Below are 25,130 nucleotides of genomic sequence, written 5' to 3' on the forward strand. Positions count from 1 at the left end.
CGCGGACGATCTTCAACACGATGGACTGACTTCATAAAATCTGTGACTCACTCCAACATAAATGATTGCTCAACACCGTGCCACATGGCGTCGCATCGCGAGAGCATCGGTATCGCAGGATCCGACTGATGCATGACCACAACCACTCTGTCAAGAGTATACGACTAGGAAGAAGTTTCTAAATTGTTCCCAAATAAGATAATTTGAAGATCTACCAAATACGACATACACCATATACGGGCTCTGTTTTTGTCATATGACAACGGGACCCTAAAAAGACTGAACTATAGCTTGCATATAATTTACATCTCGGATTTCGATGCGAATTCACATAACTATCGGATTCATGTTTGACCGTCGCGTTGTAACAAACACTTTACCTATTTATTTTCAAACTAAAATCCGAAGATGGTACCGTGAAATGTATTTAGTGGCGACACCTATCGACGTGTGATTGATTCGGGGCATTCCCGAACCCTCCTCAAAGTTTCCAAATTAATCAACTCCTGGAAACCGGGCTTGGGTTTTTACCTACACATAAATCATGGTTAGGTAAAAGTTTATCCCTCCTTCGAAAGTTAACAAGCGTTAAACTGGATGCCTACATGCTTTAACATTATTCTAGAATAATCTCTATTGACTTGTTCGTTGGTTCGATTTCAATAGGATCGTGATTCGAAATGATAGGCAAAAACATACGTTTTTGTTTTTGCTAAGGAACCTGTTTCGGATATCAGTTCTTATCGCTATAACAGAAGGAACTGTCAATAGACACTGCGGCAAGCGCTGGCCACGTATGAGGCCGTCAGCGCAAAAGTGGCTTAAGTTTACCATAGTTAGTAGTATGGAGATAACAAAGTTTGGATTTACTATTACACTGCTTCGCAGGCAAAAACAAAACGCGCAAACAAAATGTTTACAAAGCCATCTGTTATCTACGGGTGAAACTAGGGATAGGCCGGTTTTGCATCAAAATTTATTATGTTTTAAATCATGTAATAAGCACGAATATGAACAATTGTGGTTTAGGTTACTTTTGCGCTGACGGCCTCGTATTAGAAAAGGCAGCCTGAGACGACCAGTTGGACGTTGGATCATGTCAAAGTTGAAAGGAAGTCATAGAACTGCAGAATATGTGAAAGTTGTGATGTATATCGGGATGGAAACTCCATATAAAAGTTGTAAAAAGTCGATGCTATCTTTATACCTAGGAACCCAAACACCAGTGCACGCCAAGCTAACTTTTTCCTTCCAAATAGAATCCAAAATAGGATCAATGGTGATAAAATGTGCAATTGAAAATAGATAGCTAAGTACCAAAACTGACCAATACACTAAAAGTATATAAATGAATTAAGCGGAAATAATATATCTTTTAAAGTGATACATACATTAATTTCTTGTATATTTCTACCGCAAAGTCATCGTATGTTTTGAAGGTAGATATAAAAAGGAAATTCCAAAATATATCAACAATTTACTTTTTTTTAAATAATCCATCCCCGTTTTTTTCAATTATCGCCATTAAATACACACAAAGTAGATGAGTAATATTCCTGAGCTCCATTTATGCCTCAAAGCAATCTTGTACATATTTCGATTTGAAGGGTTGAATAATAATGATTCCAATTCAATTACAACTTCGTCGTTACTGTACCTACATATATTATTTTGCGTCAAGTGTAGTATTTAGTAAATTTCAGATGTCGATTCTTTTTTTTATACATCAAAACTACTGGTTTTTTTTTAAGTATACATTTACTGTATCCTCGTATTTCATGTAATTCTGTACGTGTAAGAAAGTGGACCATCAGAAAACTCTGCAGCTGTTGACGTGTCGAGTGGCGATTTAAGACCAGTCGGGGCCGTCTGTCATGTGGTTGATAAATGAGGGCTCGACCACCATGGCTAATATAGAAAACATTCGCAGCAAGCGACTCAAGTATAATAAAAGACGTGTAAATTTTTGAGGAATAGCACCGAAAAAATTAGCATTTACAAATTTTTAAGTGAGAATTGAGATTTTATTTTTGTTTTTTTATTGCATAGATAGGTGGACGAGCTCACAGCCCACCTGGTGTTAAGTGGTTACTTGAGCCCATAGACATCTACAATGTAAGATGCGCCACCCACCTTGAGATATTTTCTGAGTTCTAAGGTCTCAGTATAGTTACAACGTCTGCTCCATCATTCAAAACGAAATGCAATTTTTTATTTATTTATTGCATAGATGGGTGGACGAGCTCACAGCCCACCTGGTGTTAAGTGGTTACTGGAGCCCATAGACATCCACAACGTAAATGCGCCACCCATCTTGAGATATAAGTTCTAAGGTCTGAAGTATAGTTATAACGGCTGCCCCACCCTTCAAACCGAAACGCATTACTGCATCACGGCAGAAATAGGCAGGGTGGTAGTCTCCGGTCTCCGGAGACCCATCTGGCGCTCTTCGCCGATGACACGGCTATCTACTACTCGTGTAGGAAGAATCGTTGCTACATCGGCGACTCTAGACCGCAGCTACCACCATGAGACAGTGGTTCCGGAAGTGGCGCATCGACATCAACCCCACGAAAAGCACGGCGGTGCTCTTCAAAAGGGGTCGCGCTCCGAACGCCACATTGAGCATCCCACTCCTAACTAGGCGCGTCAACACCTCCGCCTCCGCCATTCACCCAATCATCATGTACGACCAACCGTGGGCCCCGAAGGTCAAATACTTAGGCGTCACCCTCGACAGAGGGATGACATTCCGCCCCCACATAAAGACGGTACGCGACCGTGCCGCCTTCATACTAGGACACCTCTACCCCATGATATATAGGCGAAGTAAATTGACCCTTAGAAATAAGGTGACACTCTACAAAACTTGCATACGCCCCGTTATAACCTATGTAAGCGTAGTGTTCGCACCCGCAGCCTGCACTAACTTAAAATCATTCCAAGTAAATCAATCCCGTTTTTGCAGGATAGCCGTTATAACTCCGTGGTTCGTCACGTCGACCTCCATTACGACCTGGACTTAGAGCCCAAAGCGGCACGACACGAGAACCCTCTCATCGTGGCCGCTGGTAACTACATTCCCGATCCTGCGGACAGAATGGAAAGCAGTCAACGTCACCCCAAACACGTCATTTCGGATCCTCACGATCCACTAACGGTGCTTTTAGGTACCTCAAGCACCGGTCATCGTTCTAGTCGAACCCGTCGCTTCCGACGAAGGGCTCGGCGAGTAAATGAACCCTCAGACACAGCACACTGAGTTTCTCGCCGGATTTTCTCAGTGGGTCGCGTTTCCGATCCGTTGGTAGATTCTGCGAAGCACGGCTCTTGCTAGGGTTCGTGTTAGCAACGTCATCAGGTTTGAGCCACATGAGCTCACCTACTAGTTAAGGCGACGCTGATATAGCCTCTCAAGGCGCATCAGCTTAGGTAGGACAAAAAAAATGCAGTGTGGTAGTACCTACCCGTGCTGAATCACAAGAGTTCCTACCACCAGTAATTACGCAAATTTGTAATTTTGCGGGTTTGATTTTTATTACACGATGTTATTTTTTCATTAGAAAAATTGTACTCGCCTGCGGGATTCGAACACCGGTGCATCACAAGATACGAATGCACCGGATGTCTTATCCTTTAGGCCACGACGACTTCATTAGGGCACGACGACTTCACTCGAATCTAAGCTCACTCCAACATAAATGATTGCTCTCTCTCTCTCTGTGAAACATCGTGCCACATGGCGTCGCATTGCGAGAGCATCGGTATCGCAGGATTCGGGTGAAGCATGACCACGACCACTCTGTCAAGAGTTTACGACTAAGAAGGTAGAAGAAAAAAGTTTCGAGTGTGTCTATGCACTCACGATTAGCTACGTAAAATAAGAACGCGATAAAAAACCGGCAATCACTACCTATTTACTGCACGCACTGTAAAACAAATAAGCATGACCTGACTAACGGCCATAAAAGAATTCCTGTTACGCGGGAATACGAACGCCAGCTTTCTTTGCTTTAAATTGCCGACTCGCGACACATTAAACTTAAGCTTAAAGTTTATAAGTCTAATACTACTGCCGAAATGTGTTCTCCAACACTTCGATTAAAAAAAGCTCCAACATATTAATATTTGCATAAATGAATAACACTTTTTGACAATCCTCTTATAACGAAAATAATAACCACTCGTATTAAAAATAGCACTTTTTGAGAGACTTTTCATAGTGGGCTTATAAAGCTCCGACAACGCATCATTAATGAGACCATAAATATTTATGCTTAACGCTTGTTTCACGTTTATTTTAGAATAGCGGGCAACGGCTGGGCCATGTCCCTGTCAGGGTGAATGGTCTAATGTAATTTGTACTATACGGTACGATGAAGGTAACAGCCCTTTATAGTTCGCCATCGACAAAAAAAACTTATTTCGTCATCGGCTTCGAAAATGGTCACCTTACATGTTGTAAAACCGTAAGACGCTGTAACATCTTTTCAATTAAGCGAGTTCATTCAATAAGGCTGGGGTGCGTAACTTTAAGTATCTCAACTGTAGGTAAACCAGGCAGCTTTGGCAAACGTTCAGTAAATAATGTAAACAATTTCACACTCATATCTCGTTGCCAGCATGTGATTAATCATTTTAAGCTACACTATTATTCCATAATTTTCTATTTAGGGCCTTTTCTATATTTATACTTCTATACTAATATTATAATGAGGAAAGATTTGTTTGTTTGTTTGTATTGAATAGGCTCCGAAACTACTGAATCGATTTGAAAAATTCTTTCACTGTTTGGAAGCTACACTATTCCCGAGTGACATAGGCTATAATCTTTTTTGAAAAAAATTAGGGATCCTTAATAAAGCTTCAATAATGTAACCCTAGGTGTAAAAAAATTACCCTAAATATTCTTTACATCGGGTGCCCTGCGAAAACTATTGATGATAGAATAAAATAATGTACTACGACTTTGTAGAACACATTATTATTTACAAAAAGTGTCGCGACAGTATATGTCTAACTATTATAGTTACGCCGCAATAAGTTTTCTTTTATTTGAAAAAATAAAACAGTCAAATATCGTTGAAATTTTTGTTAAAGTCCCGAGCGGAGCCGGTGTGGGCCGCTAGTCGTAAATACTTGGTCAATCGCCTCGAGGCTTTGATTATATAATAATCAAAGGTCATCATCATGTCTATATCTTTGATTTTTCCTTGTTTTATTTTGATCTTTGATTTGATAAGCTAATTAAAAACAATACAAGGGTAGGTAAGGATATAAAGGTATAATTAAAAACGATATAAAGGTAGGTCTCTAAACTGAACGTAGGTAGCTATTACGTTATTCACGTTCGGCTACTAGTTGAATTGTAACAAATATTGCTTTATAATACGTACCCTTTTATTTGCATCAACTGTATGAAGCGGAATTTTTCAATGTAATCTTCACCAACTTACAAGATTATCTGTAAATTATGTTAAAACCTTTCTTTTCTAGTTTATAATGTTTATATCAGTTGTATAGTTACCCTATTTATTAAGATCCATTTTAATTTAACTTCTCATTTATTTCTTACACACAGATTCTGCATATTAAAACATGAGAGACGCCCTTCAATTAAACTAAATCTAATGACACACCTTTTTTTTCCTTTCCTAAGCTGGGAGCCTTGAGAGGCTATTTCAGCGTAACCTTAACTAGTAGGTGAGCTCACGGGGCTCAAACCTAAAGACGTTGTTAACACGAACTCTAGCAAGAGTCGTGCTTCGCAGAATCTACCACCGGATCGGAAACGCGACCCACTGAGAAGATCCGGCGAGAAACTCAGTGGGCTGTGTCTGAGGGTTGACACACCATCGCGCCTCATTTATTACATTTATTACAAACCGCTTGGGCTACAGAGCATGGCGACCATAGATAAATACACTTAATATATAAATAGCGATAAATTACATTCGGACACACTGGAGAAACTTTACCCTTTTTCGGAACAATCTATTAAAATATGTACTCATAAATATGTATACCATAATGTCATTGATTGGTGACACTGTACCGATAGCTACCATAAAACCCAAATAGCGATAACCATTATTTTCAAGAATAACTACACCCCATGATCTGCAATATTGTCCCTTTCTAACAAGGAAGGTTACACGCTCTATAAAACTTGCGTACGTCCGAGAATGACTTATGCAAATGTAGTATTCGCTCACGCGGCTGCACCGGACGTCTTATCCTTTAGGCCACGACGACTTCATGTGTCAAGGTGCGTGGCGGCATTTACGTTGTTGTTATCTATGGCCTGTCGTAGCCACTTAAGACCAGGTGGACCGTGACCTCGTCCACCCACCTTAGCAATATAAAACTTACGCATAGACTGAATTGACGAGTTAGACACAATTAAAACCAAAATTCACTGTAAAACATATTCAGCTATTAAACATTTATTATCGTTACTACCTATGTAGTTGGTCTGATCAATTCCATAACTCATATAAGTACTACTAATTATGAAACCCTTTGACCTCACTGATAATGATAAATGGATGTTTGCGTAAACATTGATTGTAAGTGTATTCCACACTTGTCCATTATCTTAAAAGTACTTTTATGAAGGTATCTGGAAGCTAATTTTTAATGTTAACATCCAAATCTTCAGTTTTTTCTTAGTTTACATGAAATTCAATAATCTGTAAAATTACTTTTTGTACTTTTATGGGGAAGCCAAATTAAAATTGATTAGTTAACTTCTTATCACTGATAATAAGACAACGGCACTAGTTTTTTAAAAGATAAATGAAACAAGAATTTCACAAAATAACATTTTATCAGATTATATGTGATATGATAAACTCAATAAACAAAATGACATGAAATATTTAACCATTGAATCTTAATGTTTTAGAAACATCTTCAACTTTAATACAAAAATAAAAACATTGATAAAAGCTTTAACAATAATGCTTTTTGACCTGCCATGATTAGGTTAATACCAAAAAAAAACAATATCAACAAATTGTTCTTACCAATTTACATAAGCATTGTGCCTACTTAATGTAAGTGGTATTTTATACTAATTATTATCCTTAAAGATTACTCAGTCAATCTTTGCAGACATCTAAAGCCTCCTGTTTTTCTTCGACCAACTCTTTGCCAGTAGCATCGAGCATTTGACGGGCAAAATCAGAGATAGTGAGACCCTCAACAATTTTCCACTTTCCATTGGTAACAGTAACAGGGAATGAATATACAACATCACGCGGAGTACCATAAGATCCATCTGAAACAACTCCCATGCTAACCCATCTGTCTTCAGTGCCAAGGAACCAATCTCTCATGTGGTCTGATGCAGCTTTAGCAGCAGAAAGAGCAGATGACATTTTCCTGGCAGCAATAACAGCAGCACCACGTTTTTGAACCGTTGTTACAAATGCGCCTTTCAAATATGCATCGTCATTGATAATTTCAGAAACAGATTTTTGAGCGCCTCCAACAATAGCTACAGCATTCGAAGCATCAGGGAACTGGGTTGATGAATGGTTTCCCCAGATGATTACTCTCTTAACATCTTTAACCGGTACTCCAATTTTAGCAGCAAGTTGGGACTGAGCCCTGTTTTGATCAAGACGAGTCATGGCAGTGAAATTTTCTTTTGGAATAGATGGAGCATATTTAGAACATATTAGAGCATTTGTATTGGCTGGGTTGCCAACAACAAGGACCTTCACATCTTTACGAGCCACTTTATCTAAAGCCTGGCCCTGCTCTTTGAAGATGCGCACATTAGCAGCAAGAAGATCCTTCCTCTCCATACCTTCCTTTCTGGGCATAGCACCAACTAGGAAAGCAGCAGCAACATCTTTGAAAGCTTCTTCAGGATTTGCTGTAGGAAGAACCCCAGCCAAAAGTGGCAGAGCACAGTCGGCCAACTCCATGACAACACCTTCAAGTACACCCATCATAGGCGCAATATCAAGAAGGTGGAGGAAGACAGGTTGCTGAGGTCCAAAAACTGCTCCAGACGCAATTTGATAAAGAAGTGAGTATGCAATTTGTCCGGCAGCACCAGTTACAACAACTCTGATAGGTTCAGCCTGAAAGATAGCAAATTAACCTGATCAAATACAATACTAGTACTAAACTAAGTAATACATTAGTGTATACCTCTACAAATTATGCTTTCCTCAATTATACAAAAAAAAATATTTAGGGTACAAATGAGTAAGCGTCTCACCATGATAACCACTACCTCACTAACAACACGGGTTTCTGTAGGTGCTGAAGCAGCACAGCACCAAATAGGCATGATTACGACTAAATTAAATGTCTACAGTCATGGCAAAATCAGTGATAAAGATTATCTACCTACATAATTATTAGATTAACTATCACTAGGTTATTGATATTTGAAGGCAGCTACATTTTATTGTTTACAGTGATGAATTCTTTTAAGTCATGTCATAACGCAATTCAGTGATAAAAAACTATAACACATTTCAACTATTTTTACTACGGAAAATTATTTACGTGTAATAAACGATAATAAAGGTCGTTTCAATGTCACTGGAGTATGGACAACAAAAGTGCAATAACTTACCATTTTGATATTCCCGTTTAATTATCTAGTTAAGCTAGTTAAAAGTATTATCGGACGTTTTGCACTCTCAGACGATGAACGAAAAAGAGGATGAAACACAAGCTTTAAAGAAGTAAAATTCTGTAGAGTTCCGGCTCTGTTTAATTCATAGATAAAACATAAGTATGTAGGTATGTACCACGTATGTACCTACCTACCTACATAAATTTATGAGTATAAAGTCAAAGTTGTCAAACTGTTGAAATAATTTAGAAAAATTACCTACTGACCATAGATTATACACTTACACCCGTATCTTTAGTCGTTCACACGAGCGTAACTCGACTCGACTCAACCTCCAACGCGCGTTTTGGTATGATTAGTCGTAAAAATAAACTCCACTCAAACGTTCTTGGAAAAATTTCCTAACCGGAGTGAAGTAAGCGAACTGTCAAGTCAAGGTATGTCGCGACGTACCTTGAAGGTTCCTCAAGGCTGGTTTTCTATCAATGTCCAAATAGTATGTGGACCGCAAATGGAATTATATGATATTGTTGTGCAATGGCCTGGATCTGTGCATAATTCCCGCATATTTTGATAATTTAATTTTGATAATATTTATTAATAAAGCAAATAGTTCGAGGTTAGAATCTTGTTTAGGCTCGTGATTAGACATTTGAAACTCATTATTTTATTTACCTACCTAAGAGTCATATTTTGCTTACTACCTAATAAATAAAGTCAATGCGATTATAAGTTTTATTTATATAATAATAAACTGGTGGTTGTGGAAAAGTACTTCAACAACACGATGCAATCAAAATCACACAAAAGCGGCGAATAAAAATACAAAGCCGGGTCCGAAATCTAAAATAATAATGGGTTAGAAAATAAATAATACACTTTCAAATTTACCGCACGCACACATGTTTACAAATAACTCAGCAACAAAAACATCAAACAAATTCAATGCTGCTAATGTCAAACAGACAACGGCAGCTTGACTTTGACATTAAACAATGACCATAGACTACAGAACTCTATGGGTTTGATGCTAGCTTGATAAAATTTTCATCATTACTACCTCACTCGAGGACAGTTGAGGAATATTGTAATGGTCGACTAAAAATACCAAACTCGAGTAAGTTCGGAGGGAATTCTCGAGCATCATCGGATGAGTTAAGAGTGGAGGACTATTTTACGAAACGTCTAAAGATACGGGCATTAATATGCTACTGACCATAGACTGTTTTGGTTAATTCTACTAATCGACAGGCAACAGCACTCCCCATGGAACATACGGTACAAAATACAGAGGGAACCGAAGTCCCTCCGCACACCCAGAGGTTCCAAACGATCCGTGAGACCGGGATTATCGACAATCCGAACGGCCCTTCTCTGTATGGAGTCAAATGGAAGAAGCTGGTATTTGGGAGCCCCGGCCCAGAGATGGGAGCAGTACTCCACGCCAGGCCGGACTTGTGCTTTATAAAGCAAAAGCCTTTGTCCAGGCGTGAAGTACCGCTTCGCTCTGTTGAGGACTCCCAGCATTTTGGACGCCAACTTGGCTTTGCCTTCCAAATGACTCCGAAACTGGACATCACTCGAAATGTCGACCCCAAGTATCCCAATACTCTCGGAAGGTTGCAGGGATACTCCTTGGAATTGCGGCGCCATGACAAAGGGGTCCTTCTTCGCAGTGAACGCGCAAACTTGTGTCTTTAACGGGTTGAATTGAACCAAGTTCCAGAACCAAGTTCAATTCACCCCATTTGGAGACTCGCCCCAGAGAGTTCTCCACTTCAGACACAAGTTTTGATCGTTTCTCTTGCACCACGCTCCAAGAGAGACTCTGATGGCCGATATATCGCGCATCCCCCGTGCTGTCATCCGCATAGCAATGCATGCCATCAATAGACAGCATGTCATTGAAAAGCGTGGGGGAGAGCACCGAACCTTGTGGAACGCCAGCGTTAATGGTCATGGTATCAGAACAGTCACCGTCTACAACGACCGTGATGCTCCGCCCATCCAAAAAGCTAGCGATCCACTTGCAGAGACCCTCGGGGATTCCGTAAGATGGTAGCTTCGACAGAAGTGCCCTATGCCAGACCCTGTCGAAGGCCTTCGCGATGTCAAGGCTCACAGCGAGAGCCTCGCCCTTGCTTTCCAAGGCTTCAGCCCACCTGTGAGTAAGGTATACAAGAAGATCGCCAGCTGAGCGACCGTGACGGAAGCCGTACTGTCGGTCACTGATCAGCTGGCGATTCTCAAGATACTTCAGGAGTTGTATATTTATTATTCGCTCCATCACCTTGGAAAGCAAGGAAGTTATCGCGATAGGCCTATAGCTCGATGGGTCCGACCGGTCACCCCTCTTGGGGATAAGGTGGACGTGGGCGGTCTTCCATGAAGACGGAACCCTGTTAGCGCAATAAGAAAGATGATACAAACGCGTTAGCGCAGGCGTCAGCTCAGGGGCGCACGTTTTCAGAACCACTGCAGGTATGCCGTCTGGCCCGCTCGACTTATGGATGCCCAGGAGTCGGAGTTCCCGCCTGACTGCACACTGTGTAAAGCAGATCTCCGGCAGGGAACTATCGCACCGGAGGATGTTCGGTGGTGTGGCACCCCCGTCGTCCACAGTCGAGTTCGAGGCGAAGAGTTTGACCAGAAGGTCAGCCTTCTCTTTCGCGCTGTGGGCCAGATTGTCATCGGACTTGCGCAGTGGTGGGAGACTAGACCTGCAAAAGTTACCTTCTGCAGCTTTGGCGAGCGACCAAAAAGCACGGCTCCCAGAGGGATAGCTCTTCAGTCGCTCGCCAATTCTAGCAACGTGCTCCTATTTCGCCCTGGCAATAACCTTCTTGTAGGACCTGGAAGCGGCGTTATATTTCCGCCTTTCCTCTGAGATGTTAGGATCCCGACGTCTCCTAGCATCATCCCATGCAACGTATGCGGACCGCTTGAGGTGTGCAGCATCCCTGCTGGCATTGTTATACCAGGGTCTGCTGCGACCCCCAACGGGCACTTCAGAGGAGGGGATAAACAATTCCATCCCCTGGAGCACCACGTCTTTAAGACGGTCCGCACAGACGTCAGGATCAGCAGAGGAAAAGCAGAACCGCCCCCATGGGTAGGATGCGTAAAACTCACGCAATCCATCCCAATCTGCTGACAAATACTGCCAAAATCTTCGATACCTGGTCGTCGTTCGACGACTAGGACGAGAGAGTGGTGTGGCAGCACGGATAAGCGAGTGACCAGACGAACTATTGGGCTTAAAAGTCTCGTGACCAGGCCATAAAATCATAATGAATAAAAATGAAAATCAAAGACTATGATCAAAGAGTAAAATTTAAAAAGAGATAGGACTTTTTGGCGGGAACGTGAAAAGTGAAGTTGTGTGATTTGTTTTATTTTGTCTATTTAGTGTCTCTTCAGGCTTAAATGTGTAATAAAAATGGTTTGTAAATTGTTTAATATCTGTGAAAGAGCACAAATGTGGAAAAAAGCCGCTGGACGTAACTTTTTGGGATACTCCAAAAAGTCCACTGAAAAAATTTCAGTAAATGACCACCATTTTACTGAGATTATATTTTATCCCCTATCATCTCATTTCATTTAATTTCATCCCAGTTGATTAATGCCTGAAATTAATCATCTTCATTCATTTCATTTCATATTATCATTTTTCATAAAAATAAGAAAATATATATATATACATATAAATTAAAATAAGACATGACTAAAAGGTCTTATTTACCAAGTCATAAAATCCTTTAAAAAAAAACGTAGATACTTAGCTAAATAACCTAAAAATACTGTCTCTTGTTCTAGCAGTTCTAGCACTGAAAGCCGTATTTATATAATAAGATAAATTTACTTGAATGTGCCCAATCAAATTACAGTCATGTCGTCGTTGTTGAGATCAACGAAATTCGTTCGGTACTTTACGGGTGCTGCAAGAACACTTATTTTGAATTCTGTGAAAACTGCCGAAGCCAGTGCATTCCTCAACTCTAAAGCCTTAAGTGCTGCTAACAAGTAAGTGAAACAGTCACAAAATGTATATAAAACCCAATCTGGTGAAAATTTCTCCAGTAAATGTAAACGAGTAGTATACAATCAAATCTGAAATTCAAAATGGTAATAAAAGTAAACTCAGAATGTCGTATAATCATATCAACAGTTTTATTCAACCAGATAAAATAACAAAGGTAGTGTTCTTTCTTTACAGCTATTCTTGTGATATTGTGTAAATTTCACATCAATACAGTCCAGTTGAAAAGCTCCCAGAAGGAACACTGGAATAAACAATAAAATAAAAATCGAAAACAATTATTTTATGCTAATCTGAATATACTTTAAATATAATTACTGGTGGTAGGACCTCTTGTGAGTCCGCGCGGGTGGGTACCACCACCCTGCCTATTTCTGCCGTGAAGCAGTAATGCGTTTCGGTTTGAAGGGTGGGGCAGCCGTCGTTACTATACTTGAGACCTTAGAACTTGTATCTCAAGGTGGGTGGCGCATTTACGTTGTGGATGTCTATGGGCTCCAGTAACCACTTAACATCAGGTGGGCTGTGAGCTCGTCCACCCATCTAAGCAATAAAAAAAAAATAAAAAAAAAAAATTAAATATTTTGGACCTTTAGACCTCACTAGAATTCAATTTATTAGTGACTTTAAACTCAATATGCAGCAGCATTTGGTGATTTGATTGTTTATGTTGCAGTCTTGAGAGCTACATTTTTTTTTCCTACCTAAGCTAATGGTCTTAAGAGACCATTTCAGCGTAACCTTAACCAGAAGGTGAGCTCACTGGGCCCAAACCAAACGATGTTGCTAACACTAACCCTAGCAAGAGCAATGCTTTGCAGAATCTACCTCAGGATCGGAAACGCGACTCACTGAGAAGATCCGGCGAGAAACTCAGTGGGCTGAGTTTAAATTAAATTTGTGTCATAACATTTAGCTTTTAGTAATTGAAAATTAGATCAGATTAAGATAACCCTTGTTTCAAAAACATGCATGTATAATGCAAAAAATATGATAAGAGTATTAAACTTATCCAAATTAATAATTTGAAATAAATTTTAGTGTTTTTGTACGAGATTATGCAACAACAAAGAAAACAGAAAGCCTTGACCCTCTGCTTCAGAAATTAGACTCTGAAGTTAGAAGATATGGACGGATCACAAAAAGAGATATTGATGAAGTATTAGATGAAATTCAATCTAAAAATGACATTACTAGCTCACAGTCTCTTCTTGTTATAAGATGTTGTGGTAAGATATCCATCGCACAGTTATAATTATCCATTAAGACACCCTGATTGTAAGGAAACTGTTCTTCACTGCTAACTACTATATGTTACAAATAGAGCCACAATCCCATTTTTGACAGTGAACTCTGTAGTCTGGTTTTTTAGAGAACAACACATTCTTGTGCAGTCTTTAATAATTATTGGATTATATAAAATGCTTGCTGCACAACTAGAGAAATGGTTTTGGGAATTTTCTTAAATTTATGAAATAAGTTTTCAAACAGTTCATAGGTCCCACCTTAAAACTAAAAGAACCCTCCTACAGGAGCTAATTATTATTATTCCATGTAATTTAGTCACCATTGGATTCATAACATTGAAAACCAATATGGGATATAAATTTTAAATTTAGATCCGATATTGGTATTTTGGTTACTTTTCTTTAATTCACTTGTAATACCAATATAATATTAAGCATAGATCCCTTTTAAGATAAGGACAATTGAAATATTTTTAGATCAGATTAAACATTTTAGAAAAATTTCCAAGTCCATTATGAACTATTTTCATACACAAAAATTAATAATTTTGATTCCCAGTGCTTCGAAAGTTATTTATGGATGTATAAAAGGTCAAATGCCAATTACAGCCAATGCCCAAATTTCGACATTGTTATTTTGTGTGGATAGTCTTCCATTAACATTCCATTGTAGTCGTCGGGGCCTAACGGATAAGACGTCCGGTGCATTCGTGTTGAAGCGATGCACCGGTGTTTGAATCCCGCAGGCGAGTACCAATTTTTCAAATGAAATACGTACTCAACAAATGTTCACGATTGACTTCCACGGTGAAGAAATAACATCGTGTAATAAAAATGAAACCCGCAAAATTATAATTTGCGTAATTACTGGTGGTAGGACCTCTTGTGAGTCCGCGCGGGTGGGTACCACCACCCTGTCTATTTCTGCCGTGAAGCAGTAATGCGTTTCGTTTTGAAGGGTGGGGCAGCCGTCGTAACTATACTCGAGACCTTAGAACTTGTATCTCAAGGTGGGTGGCGCATTTACGTTGTGGACGTCTATGGGCTCCAGTAACCACTTAACACCAGGTGGGCTGTGAGCTCGTCCACCCATCTAAGCAATAAATAAACATAATAATTACTGGTTTTTACATTTTTCCTAATTTACTTAATCTAATTGAATCAATTGATAATCATATATAATTTAAATTTTTTAGAGCCATAAAAATCTAAATTTCACATTTAATTCCTCAATTTTAGAAAAAAAAAAACATTTGAGTTCCAATCACTGTTACACAAAACAATGTTATTGGAAGATCATTCATCAAAACCTCAACATGCAAACAATAACAACAAGTGCAACATAATAATTAATAACTCCAATAATAATTAAAAGGTAGACCTTAGAAAATCATTTTAGTCAATTCCACCATCTCATCCACTGTTGCTGTTGCTATACTGTTATTTTAAACTATACAATGCATGAAACTCAAGATTTTCCCTTTAAAAATTCAGGTGAACTAGTCCCAGAAGAGCTACCAGAACAAAGAACCTTACTTGTACAGAAAATATGGAGTGTTTTAACAGAAAGAGGAATCGCAATGGACATCTCCCACTACAATGCATTGTTGAGAGTTTACATTGAAAACCAACATCCATTCTCGCCTGCACAGTTCCTTACAGAACTTGAAAATAAAGGATTACAGCCAAATAGGTAAATAACATGAAGAGCTATTTTTACAGTGGCCAATATTGGAATAAAAACTCAAGGACTCTGTAATTACTAGAGCCAGTCATTATTGAGGCATAAAGTTTACAGTGGAGCAGTTAATTGGTATTACAATTATATCTACCATAGACTGCTTTAAGACTGCTTCCTAAAATAAATGAAATTGTGGAATAAAAAACAGAAACGTATGCTAGTTACAATACAAAGTTTCAAATGACAATACATACCCCTAAAATACCAATTATAAACAATGAAATCTATATATATAAAAATGAAACCCGTTTTCCGTTGTCACGACATAACATGAAAACGGCTTGACCGATTTGGCTTATTTTTTTTTTTGTAGTTTTCTAATACTCTGTACAAGGTTCTTACGGAAACAAATATTAAGAAAATCTCTCGGAAATATTGAAAAATATACATTTAATTTTGCATATTTATTTGTGAACTATTCCACGCGGACGAAGTCGTGGGCAAAAGCTAGTATAAAATAATAATTACATAATTTTGCACAAAATTTTTCAAATTCCGAAGTTATTAAGAATTAGAATCATTAAAAAAATTACAACATTTTTCTAATCTCTAGGTTATATTAACATTGTAATTCAAGGTAGATAAGAAAATCGGAAAAGGTGTTATTTATCTACTTATTAGAATGTTTGACAGGTTTTGAACATTTTATGTAGCAGCAGTAATGCGTTTCGATTTAAAGAGCGGGGCAGCCGTTGTAACTATACTTGAGATCTTAGAACTTATATCTCAAGGTGAATGGCGCATTTACGTTGTAGATGTCTATGGGCTCTAGTAACCACTTAACACCAGGTCGGCTGTGAGTTAGTCCATCCATCTAAGCAATAAAAAAAAATACAATTATTCAGAGTACTTTCCCCAATATTGATAGACAACAATATAAATAACATATGTTGTTAACACAATGCTTAAGTAAGTTAAATTTACTATTTAGGGTCACCTATCAGAGACTCATGTGGCGTTATTGCCAAGAGGGAGATGTCGAGGGAGCAACCAAAGTGTTAGAAAAGATGAGGGAGCTAAGCATGCCGGTTTCTGAGCCAGTTCTGAACGCTTTAGTCATGGGTCATGCATTCCATGGTGATACTGAAGGAGCTAAGGCTGTATTAGAAACTATGGCAGGAGCTGGTTTGCAACCATCAAACCGTACTTATACTTTATTAGCGTGCGGATATGCTAAACAAGGTGATATTGGGGGTGTCGAAGGCATCCTACAGTTAGCTAACGAAAAGGATGCTTACATAACTGATAAGGTATGTTTATTTCTTTTAGATGTTCATATTAGACTTACTGAATTCAAAATGTGTTTCATACTTTTATTCCATTTATTTAGGATATATTAGATATAATCGAACATTTAGCCATTGGAGGACATGAAGACAAAGTAGAAAATCTATTTAAACATCTTCAGAAAAGCATAGGTTACAATCAAGATGTTTGTAACCTTATTCTGAGACTGCTTAACAAAGGACTTGATGAGACTGCAAAGAAAATATTTGCGACTATGCCTAAATCTTCGCATTTCGAAGATAACCTGTTCAAAGGGGCCTTCTTTGTGAGACATTTACTAAGATTGAACAGATCCCCAGACTCTATAATTAAAACATGCGAGGATTTAACTCATGAAGGTCTTGTACCAAATGCAATTTACATTGCAACTGAGGGAGCACTACAATCAGGAAATTGTGAACTAGCTCAGAAGCTATTTAAAGAACTGGTAAACGAAGGTAAAGAAGTTAGACAGCATTACTATTGGCCTTTACTTGTAAAGAAAGGTAAGGAAAAAGATGAAGAGGGTATCTTGCAAATACTGCGAGACATGTCCACAAATAATATTCCAGCATCAGGAGAGACATTAAGGGATTATGTCATACCTTACTTGACCACAAAAAGTAATGCGCAAAGTGTTATCGTTAAACTTCAAATAGCGAATGTGCCAGTTATACATGCTGCACGTAATGTGATGATCCATCTCCTGGAATTGGGAAGAATAAATGAGGCATCAGAAATAGCGTTGCAATACCGTCCTCGAGGGCAGTACAATTTAGTGGGGCGGCCCTTAGTTAATGCACTCTACAAAAGTAAAGATATCAATTCCTTCATCAACATTTTACATGTTATCAGCAGCAAGCCGCCTCTTCAGTCCGAACAAGACTTAACTACTGACGAAGCTCAAAACGATAGTAAAAATGAAATACGTGATATCGGTCGCATTATCAAATCTGCAGTTAAAAGTTTACCTAAGAATGAAAGTGAAGGTATTTTAGAAGCTGCTTATGCCAAAGGGCTTAGTATTGACATCGAGACAGCTGACGCTATACACCAATACCTCGGTGAAAATATGACAACGAAGGTGTCGCAATTACTATCAGAACTCAGTTCGTCTCAATTAGAGCCTGTTCCAATCGAGAGTCCACGAAGGACTGAACAAGCTAATGATCGTTCAGCGCTCGAAATCGAAAGCATCATCGCTAGATTAAAGGAAAAGGGCACCAATGTGAACCGTCTTCAAAAACAACTGCTCTGTGCTTATATTAATGAAAAAAACATCGAAAAAGTCAAAAGTTATCTGAGTGAACTTAGATTGTCTAATTTCGAGTTAAATACAGCCATTTTAGCACAGTTGTTTGAATTTTTATGTGAAAACGATGAGATTGAACTTGCAAAAGAAATTAGAACAGAAATTGAATCAAAGAATGAAGATTTCATATTGAGTCGTCTCAAATTGATTCAAATGGCACAAGCATTATTCCGTACCAATAGATATGATGAAGCCATACAGTTTTTAATAGAAAATAAATTTTCTGATGCCGAAAATGTAGGATTTTTAGTTAATTCTAAATGTTGGCAAATCTTGAACAGCTTAGCTGAACAAAAGGATTGTGAAAAAGTGAGTGTGTCTTTGAATTTACTTTAAACATGAAAACTTATTTTAAAAAAATCTCTATTTTGTTAAACAGGCTGCACATAGTAACTATAATGAAGCCATAATTTTTTTTTTCTTTTCAAATCTATTAACACTGCAGCAGCTCTTTATTACATTAATAAGTAGATGTGACTAGACTAGGCTTACAAATACGAGAGCCGTCATAGAGTATTTGTCCAATCCTATAATAATGCAAATGGGACTGGTAATTCCTAAGTTTTCCTGTTTGAGCCAGGCCTAATAAATTTAAATTTTCAGGTAAAAGAAGTAACAAAAACGTTGCTCGAAAACAATTATGTCCAGGCTTCGAATGTTTTATTTGGTCCTACAATCAAAGCGTACCTTCTTAACAATGACGTACAAGGCGCTCTAGTTGAATTTGAGAAATGCTGCAAGCAATATCGTTGCACTCCTTGGAAGGGAGAATTGATGAAGGCATTAATTATGAAGGAAGATGCTAACCAATTACAGTGGCTTGCTGATTTAAGTACACAGGTGATTTTTTTCAATTGAAATTGCCCTATATTTTTTTAAAGTATATTAAAGTATGCCATATTAATTGATTTTATTACATTCATAGATACATGGTGAAGTAAACATTTTACATGATTTAGTACTTGCGTTCGTTGAGTGCGGAAGACTGAGACAGGCACGTCGTATTCTCGAAACACCAGGACTGCTGGCTCGACACAGACGCTTGGATGACGCTTGTCAGCGATACGTTGACGTAAAACTTTTAAAAATATATAGTATATAATGTTTTATTAATTAAAAAAATCTACACATGTAACTATACTGAGACCTTAGAACTTATATCTCAAGGTGGGTGGCGCATTTAGAGTGTAGATGTCTATGGGCTTCAGTAACCACTTAACACCAGGGGGGCTATGAGCTCGTCCACCCATCTAAGCAATAAAAAAATGGTGTTACATACAGGGTGTCCCACAAAGGGTATATCAAGTCGAAAACTAGATAATGTTCTATTAAAATATATATTCGACGAAAAAAAGTATATATTCCCAAGTAAATAAATAGTTTCGGAATAAAAAGTATAATACTTGAACATAACAAACTACATATTATTCTGCCAACTCTTGAATTATGTTTTACGTAAGGTATCGTATATGATTCATAGGATACCAACAACGTAAATGCCGCCGTAATCCCGTAAAAAATTGATTAATGTAAAAAATATTTAAAAAATCCCAATAACTTCGGATTGCTTTAGAAAATCAAAAACGCAGCAAACGCGATGATATGGAGACATAATTGAGTTAAAAAAAAAAAAAAAAAACGGTCACATGTTGTCCTGAACTGATTGACACTTAAACACTCCACCAGCGTCGGCACATCAAACAGCTTTTATATTTGCAATAAAGGTGAAATTTAGTTACATTCACCGTAATAAGTTTGTCGAAAATTATTTTGATTTTTTAAGCCTTATGGACCTAGTAATATGGTTGCATTTTTTATCGTATTCGACGAATTTGTTATTGTCTATCTCGTTCTGACACTTTTAACAAAAGAAACTGCCTAACGGTACTGTTTTTAATGCGCTTTTATTAGCTTCAGACGTATGTATGTTTGTAACGGAATCTTTGAACATTATTTTGACCCCCTTCAAAAAGTCGGATTAACTGGAAATTTAGTATACTTATTAAGGACCGATGATAATTCAATATTTAAAAAAAATTTAAAAAAAATTAAATTCAATTGAAAAATAAATTATAGTTTAAAAAACTAACAAAATACGCTTTTATAGAAGGTCCAACTAAAAAATAGAAAATAAATTTTAATAAATTTGAATTAACAATAGTGTAAGAAAAAAAGATTTTATTGTAAAAAAGCGTAGGGTACTTTTCAGGATATTATCGAAATAACCCTTCTATTCATATCTGTTCATAAAATATTTATAACTGCTGATACCATGCACCCCACAGTTAAATTAAAATTTATTAAAATATATTTTCATTTTTTAGTTGTATTTTCTATAAAAGCGTATTTTGTTACTTTTTTTATACTATTATTTATTGTATAAATTCAGAGCTGTCGTCGAACAGTTGAAATCATTAATAAATTAATTTTTGTATGAAATTACTAATTTAGAATTCTTTTTTTTTTCATTTTTAACGTGATCTACATTGTTGGTAATACAGCACGTTTCAGTTTGATATACCCCCTGTATGACACCTTATACAAGTATAAGCCGATATATATACATCAGATTAGGTTAGATTGGTAAACAGTCATTTGTACATACTAAGCTTAAAAATTTAATATGATAATTTTTGTCGTTACCTTGGCAACCATATCACTTGCTACGTGTCTACCTTAATTAGTCGCTTTTCAACGGCCTCTCTTTTCATACACAAAGAGTATGATCATTACTTCTACCCTCCATAGTTTCACATACTGCTTAACAACCATTACGGCGAATCTTCTAGCAGCATTCATAAAACGCTATTGCGGTGCCAGTGTTTTTTTTTTTGCCGTGTACTTTAAATCCAAATAATGAAAGTTATGAAATTAGTTCTTAGTAGTTGACGACGATATTCAGTGCCCCTAGAAACCATTTAAGATAAAATTGCAATGCGATATTTTTTTCGTTGGTATAAAAATTATCACAAAACCTAAATTTTTTTAATTCAACAGGAAGGGAAATCAGAGTACTTGGAAGGATTACTTGAGGCAACGAAAGAACTTTCTCACATTGATCGCTCAAACATCTTCTACCATTTACTCGTTACATACTGTAATGCTGATGAAACCGATAAAGCCCTCGGACTATGGACACTGCTTCAAGAAGAAAGCGAAGTACCGAGTAACCAATTTCTTGTCTACCTCGGAAACCATTTGAAATCAAAGAACAGAGATGTACCGTTTATAATTCCGGAAAAAATAGAAAAAGTTCAGTCCAAAAAGGAAGACATAATCCAAAAAATTGTCACACCTAAAGTACCTCCGAAACCAACAAAGGCCGAAATCTCCACAAACATCGAGGCCCTTGTTAAAGACGGAAACTTGGCACAAGCAATGGACGTCTTGCTTAAATCGATTGAAGTAGGCACCATGCCCAAATCGAATGTTGTTAAATATTTATTGAAGAATTTGGCCGAGGAGGGAAACGTTGAAAAGATTCAGCAACTAGGAAAGAATATCAGCGAAAACACGAAACGTAAAGTTACGTACGATGATAAACTGACTTTGGCGATATTCAGAAGAGGCGCTGGTGGACAACACATTGACAACTTATTGGAATCTGTCGAAGCAGCGAATATACGCGAGGATTTGGAAATAGCTCTCAGGAAATTCCCTAGAAGTAGTGCACTAGCAAACTTGGTTAATGATACAGAGCTCGTTCAAAAATGTAAGTCATTTTTGACACTACTATCTAATTTCAACTAACATAATATGAATGTATGGATAAACACAATCGAATTACTTGGTTTCGAATAATAGATCATAATCATTATTTGAGTCGACTATTATCAAAGCCGGCAATGTGACTTTTGAACAATTATTGGTAAATCAGAAAAATGAATTATTGACTTTGTATTCCATTGGCAGTCACAAAACTCTTCTGAACGACATCTTAGATAAATAACAGGTTAACTATTAACCTTTATTTAATGCAGGTTTTGAACCGTATTCTTTGAAGGAGACGATTATATTCAAATCAATCTGTATTGACATATCAATAATTTTTTTTTGTCCAAATGCACAGATTGCCACCTTTGATAATAGACGACTCATTTGTTTTGTTACATCACACCGTTTGATAATTTGTAAAAATCGAAAGCCAATTAGACCACATTTAAAAAAATATATATCTTCATTCACAGCTTAGAACATTTGAAAGGATATGTCGGAATGTAACTTCGATGTCGCGTCTTAAGGGCAAGAGTCAGTTGCGGTGGCTATATGCTCCGTAACTGCTTGATATCAATTCAACCACAAGATAGTATATGTAAAAATAATTATTTTGAATCATAATTCTAAATTTATGGCTCGAATTAAGAATACATAAATACTAAAACAAGACTAATCACAATAGGTTCCTTACACAAGCATATTCATAATATCTAAGCTAAACATTACTTTCTTAGAAAGAAAATGAAGTCGTCGTGGCCTATAGGATAAGATGTCCGGTGCATTAGTTGTTGCGATGCACCGGTGTTCGAATCCCGCAGGCGGGTACCAATTTTTCGAATGAAATACGTACTTAACAAATGTTCACAATTGACTTCCACGGTGAAGGAATAACATCGTGTAATAAAAATCAAACCCGCAAAATTATAATTTGCGTAATCACTGGTGGTAGGACCTATTGTGAGTCCGCACGGGTAGGTACCACCGCCCTGCCTATTTCTGAAGTGAAGCAGTAATGCGTTTCGGTTTGAAGGGTGGTTTAGCCGTTGTAACTATATTGAGACCTTAGAACTTATATCTCAAGGTGGGTGGCGCATTTACGTTGTAGTTGTCTATGGGCTCCAGTAACCACTTAACACCAGGTGGGCTGTGAGCTCATTCACCCATCTAAGCAATAAAAAATAAAAAAATAAATCCTCCCTAAAATTATAACCTACAATTTTCAAAAGACACGAACAGCCCGCCGATTATTTTATAAAATTGTTAGTACGTTTCGTACTTTATAAAAACAATATAATACAGACGCATGCCAAGCTTAAATTTTATCACTTGGTCAATCTTTTTTTCAGGCACCAAAATAGCGGAAATCGCAGCGTCGAAGGGTATAACCACGCCAGTTAATTTACTTTGGATGGAACTGATATTGGCAGGAAAAGACGAAGAAGCACGAGACTTATGGAACAAATGGCTTATTACGGCACCGGTCATTGTATTCAGAAGACTGCTACAAGAGAGTTTCGTTAAAAACGAACCAGAAATAATAATGAAATTAATAAACGCATTGAAAACAAATAAAACTTTACCAACCAGTTCATTAGGTAATGCGTATTCAAGATTAATGAACTATTACTTACTGAACAACAACATCGCGGCTGCTGAAGCGTTGCTGAGTGATGCTATTCAACAAGGTGTACCAAAAGAGCACATTAACAAATCAAGTTTGTTGAGATTAAAGTCAGCAATCGAAGCAACTGGAAAAGAATTTAAACAGTTCGAAATTTAGTAACGCGAACACGACTCCCATAGGTTTATAATCTTTAGTTTTATGTTGCTGGTAAATTTTCAAATTCAAAAACTAACTACCAGTATAATCTTGAGTTGAAAATGTGTCCTTGTAATATGTTAGTCAGTGATAGCTTAGTTTTCCTAATATAATTTCAAATGTTCAGATATGTAGATATTAATTTAATTCCAAAATAAAATTAAAAATATACATTGTTTTATTTTTAATACGCTTTTATTAGCTTCTTAATGTACGTTAATATGTATGTAACGGAATCTTTGAACGTGATTTTGACCCCTTCAAAACATCAGATTAACTCGAAATTTGGCTTACTTATCAAGGACCGATGACAATTGAATATTTTAAACAGTTACATAGTTATTTATTTTCGGCATTTAAAACAAATTCATTTGAGCGCCTTCTTTTTTTCACTTAGCAGATTGGAAACGGTTGTGTTCGCGTGAATTTACATGAATAACTTATGATGCAGAATGCTACTTAAACTAAAAAATGAATGAATAAAAAACGCTTTTATAGAGAATCCAACAAAAAAATTGAAAATAAATTTATTGTAACAAATCGTAGATTACTTTTTAAGATATTATCAAAATGATAATCCTTTTACTCATACCTGTCAATAAAATATTTATAACTATTGACACCATAAGTTCTGTGAATTTCTGAACTGATTTATTTATTACATCGTGTGTACAAAATAGTTTTAGAAACAGAAAAATCTAAATACTGTAGACGGCGTCTCAATTACTTTCATAGTTTTCCGTTACATATCCAGAATAGATCCATTCTCGTAGTCAGGATTTAACAGACGCTTATTTAATTTCTGGAAAACAATTACATGGTCGTCGTGCCAACAAAATTGTGACTACTTTTTTAGCGGTGGTGTGATAGGTACTATTTATTGCCACCGTTCTGCTAATTACTGCTGCGTAGTTGCCATGTGCCCCTAAAGGGTAGGACAGTCCTGTACAATTAATACTTGAACTTCATATCTCAAAATGGATCGCAGCATTCACATTGTGATATCTATGAAGTCAGGCAATCACTAACAGGTTAAAGATATCCCAAAATCTATCACAAAATTACCTAAAAATTATTGAAATATAAAGTCTGCTGTATCTCCAGACGCTAACGACACGTTCCGGATATCTGCAATATATGTAGTGAGAAACGATAACAACAGCAGTCAATTGGATCAAGAGCAAAACGCGTGGTAGATTATAGCTTGAAGTCAATCAAAGTGATTGCAGCTATGTACCTTATGTTTGATTGTCAGCTGAAGCTACACAATACCAGAAATAAACAAAGTTCGTTAGAATTTATCATTCAGCAGGCCGATTATTAAAATTATTGTTCTATATTATTATGTAGTTAGACTTGTCGAACACTATACCAGGTGGATCGTGAG

General features: G+C 37.2%; 2 protein-coding genes across 3 annotated transcripts; one reads left to right on the plus strand and one right to left on the minus strand.

The window, feature by feature from the left end:
* Window positions 1–6,810: 6,810 nt before the first annotated feature.
* Mdh1 (malate dehydrogenase 1) lies at window positions 6,811–9,014 on the minus strand. 2 transcript variants are annotated; one of them, XM_028174479.2, is made up of 2 exons: window positions 8,600–9,014; window positions 6,811–8,096 (listed from the first exon to the last, which is right to left on the minus strand). In XM_028174479.2, exons 1-2 carry the CDS (start codon window positions 8,600–8,602, stop codon window positions 7,104–7,106), a joined length of 996 nt encoding a protein of 331 aa, XP_028030280.2. In that variant the 5' UTR covers window positions 8,603–9,014; the 3' UTR covers window positions 6,811–7,103. The 2 variants fall into 2 exon arrangements, with proteins under 2 accessions (XP_028030280.2, XP_089587959.1); XM_089731833.1 differs by lacking the exon at window positions 8,600–9,014 and adding an exon at window positions 8,237–8,533.
* A 3,352-nt stretch (window positions 9,015–12,366) lies between these two features.
* bsf (bicoid stability factor) lies at window positions 12,367–23,914 on the plus strand. The gene is made up of 9 exons (XM_028174409.2): window positions 12,367–12,625; window positions 13,683–13,870; window positions 15,383–15,581; window positions 16,561–16,879; window positions 16,960–18,516; window positions 18,811–19,047; window positions 19,133–19,279; window positions 21,205–21,919; window positions 23,271–23,914. The coding sequence occupies exons 1-9, from the start codon at window positions 12,492–12,494 to the stop codon at window positions 23,702–23,704; spliced, it is 3,930 nt and encodes a 1,309-aa protein (XP_028030210.2). The 5' UTR covers window positions 12,367–12,491; the 3' UTR covers window positions 23,705–23,914.
* Window positions 23,915–25,130: the final 1,216 nt, after the last annotated feature.

The sequence above is a fragment of the Bombyx mandarina genome, chromosome 12 (genome assembly GCF_030267445.1).
Source record: "Bombyx mandarina strain Sakado chromosome 12, ASM3026744v2".
Lineage (NCBI taxonomy): Eukaryota > Metazoa > Arthropoda > Insecta > Lepidoptera > Bombycidae > Bombyx > Bombyx mandarina.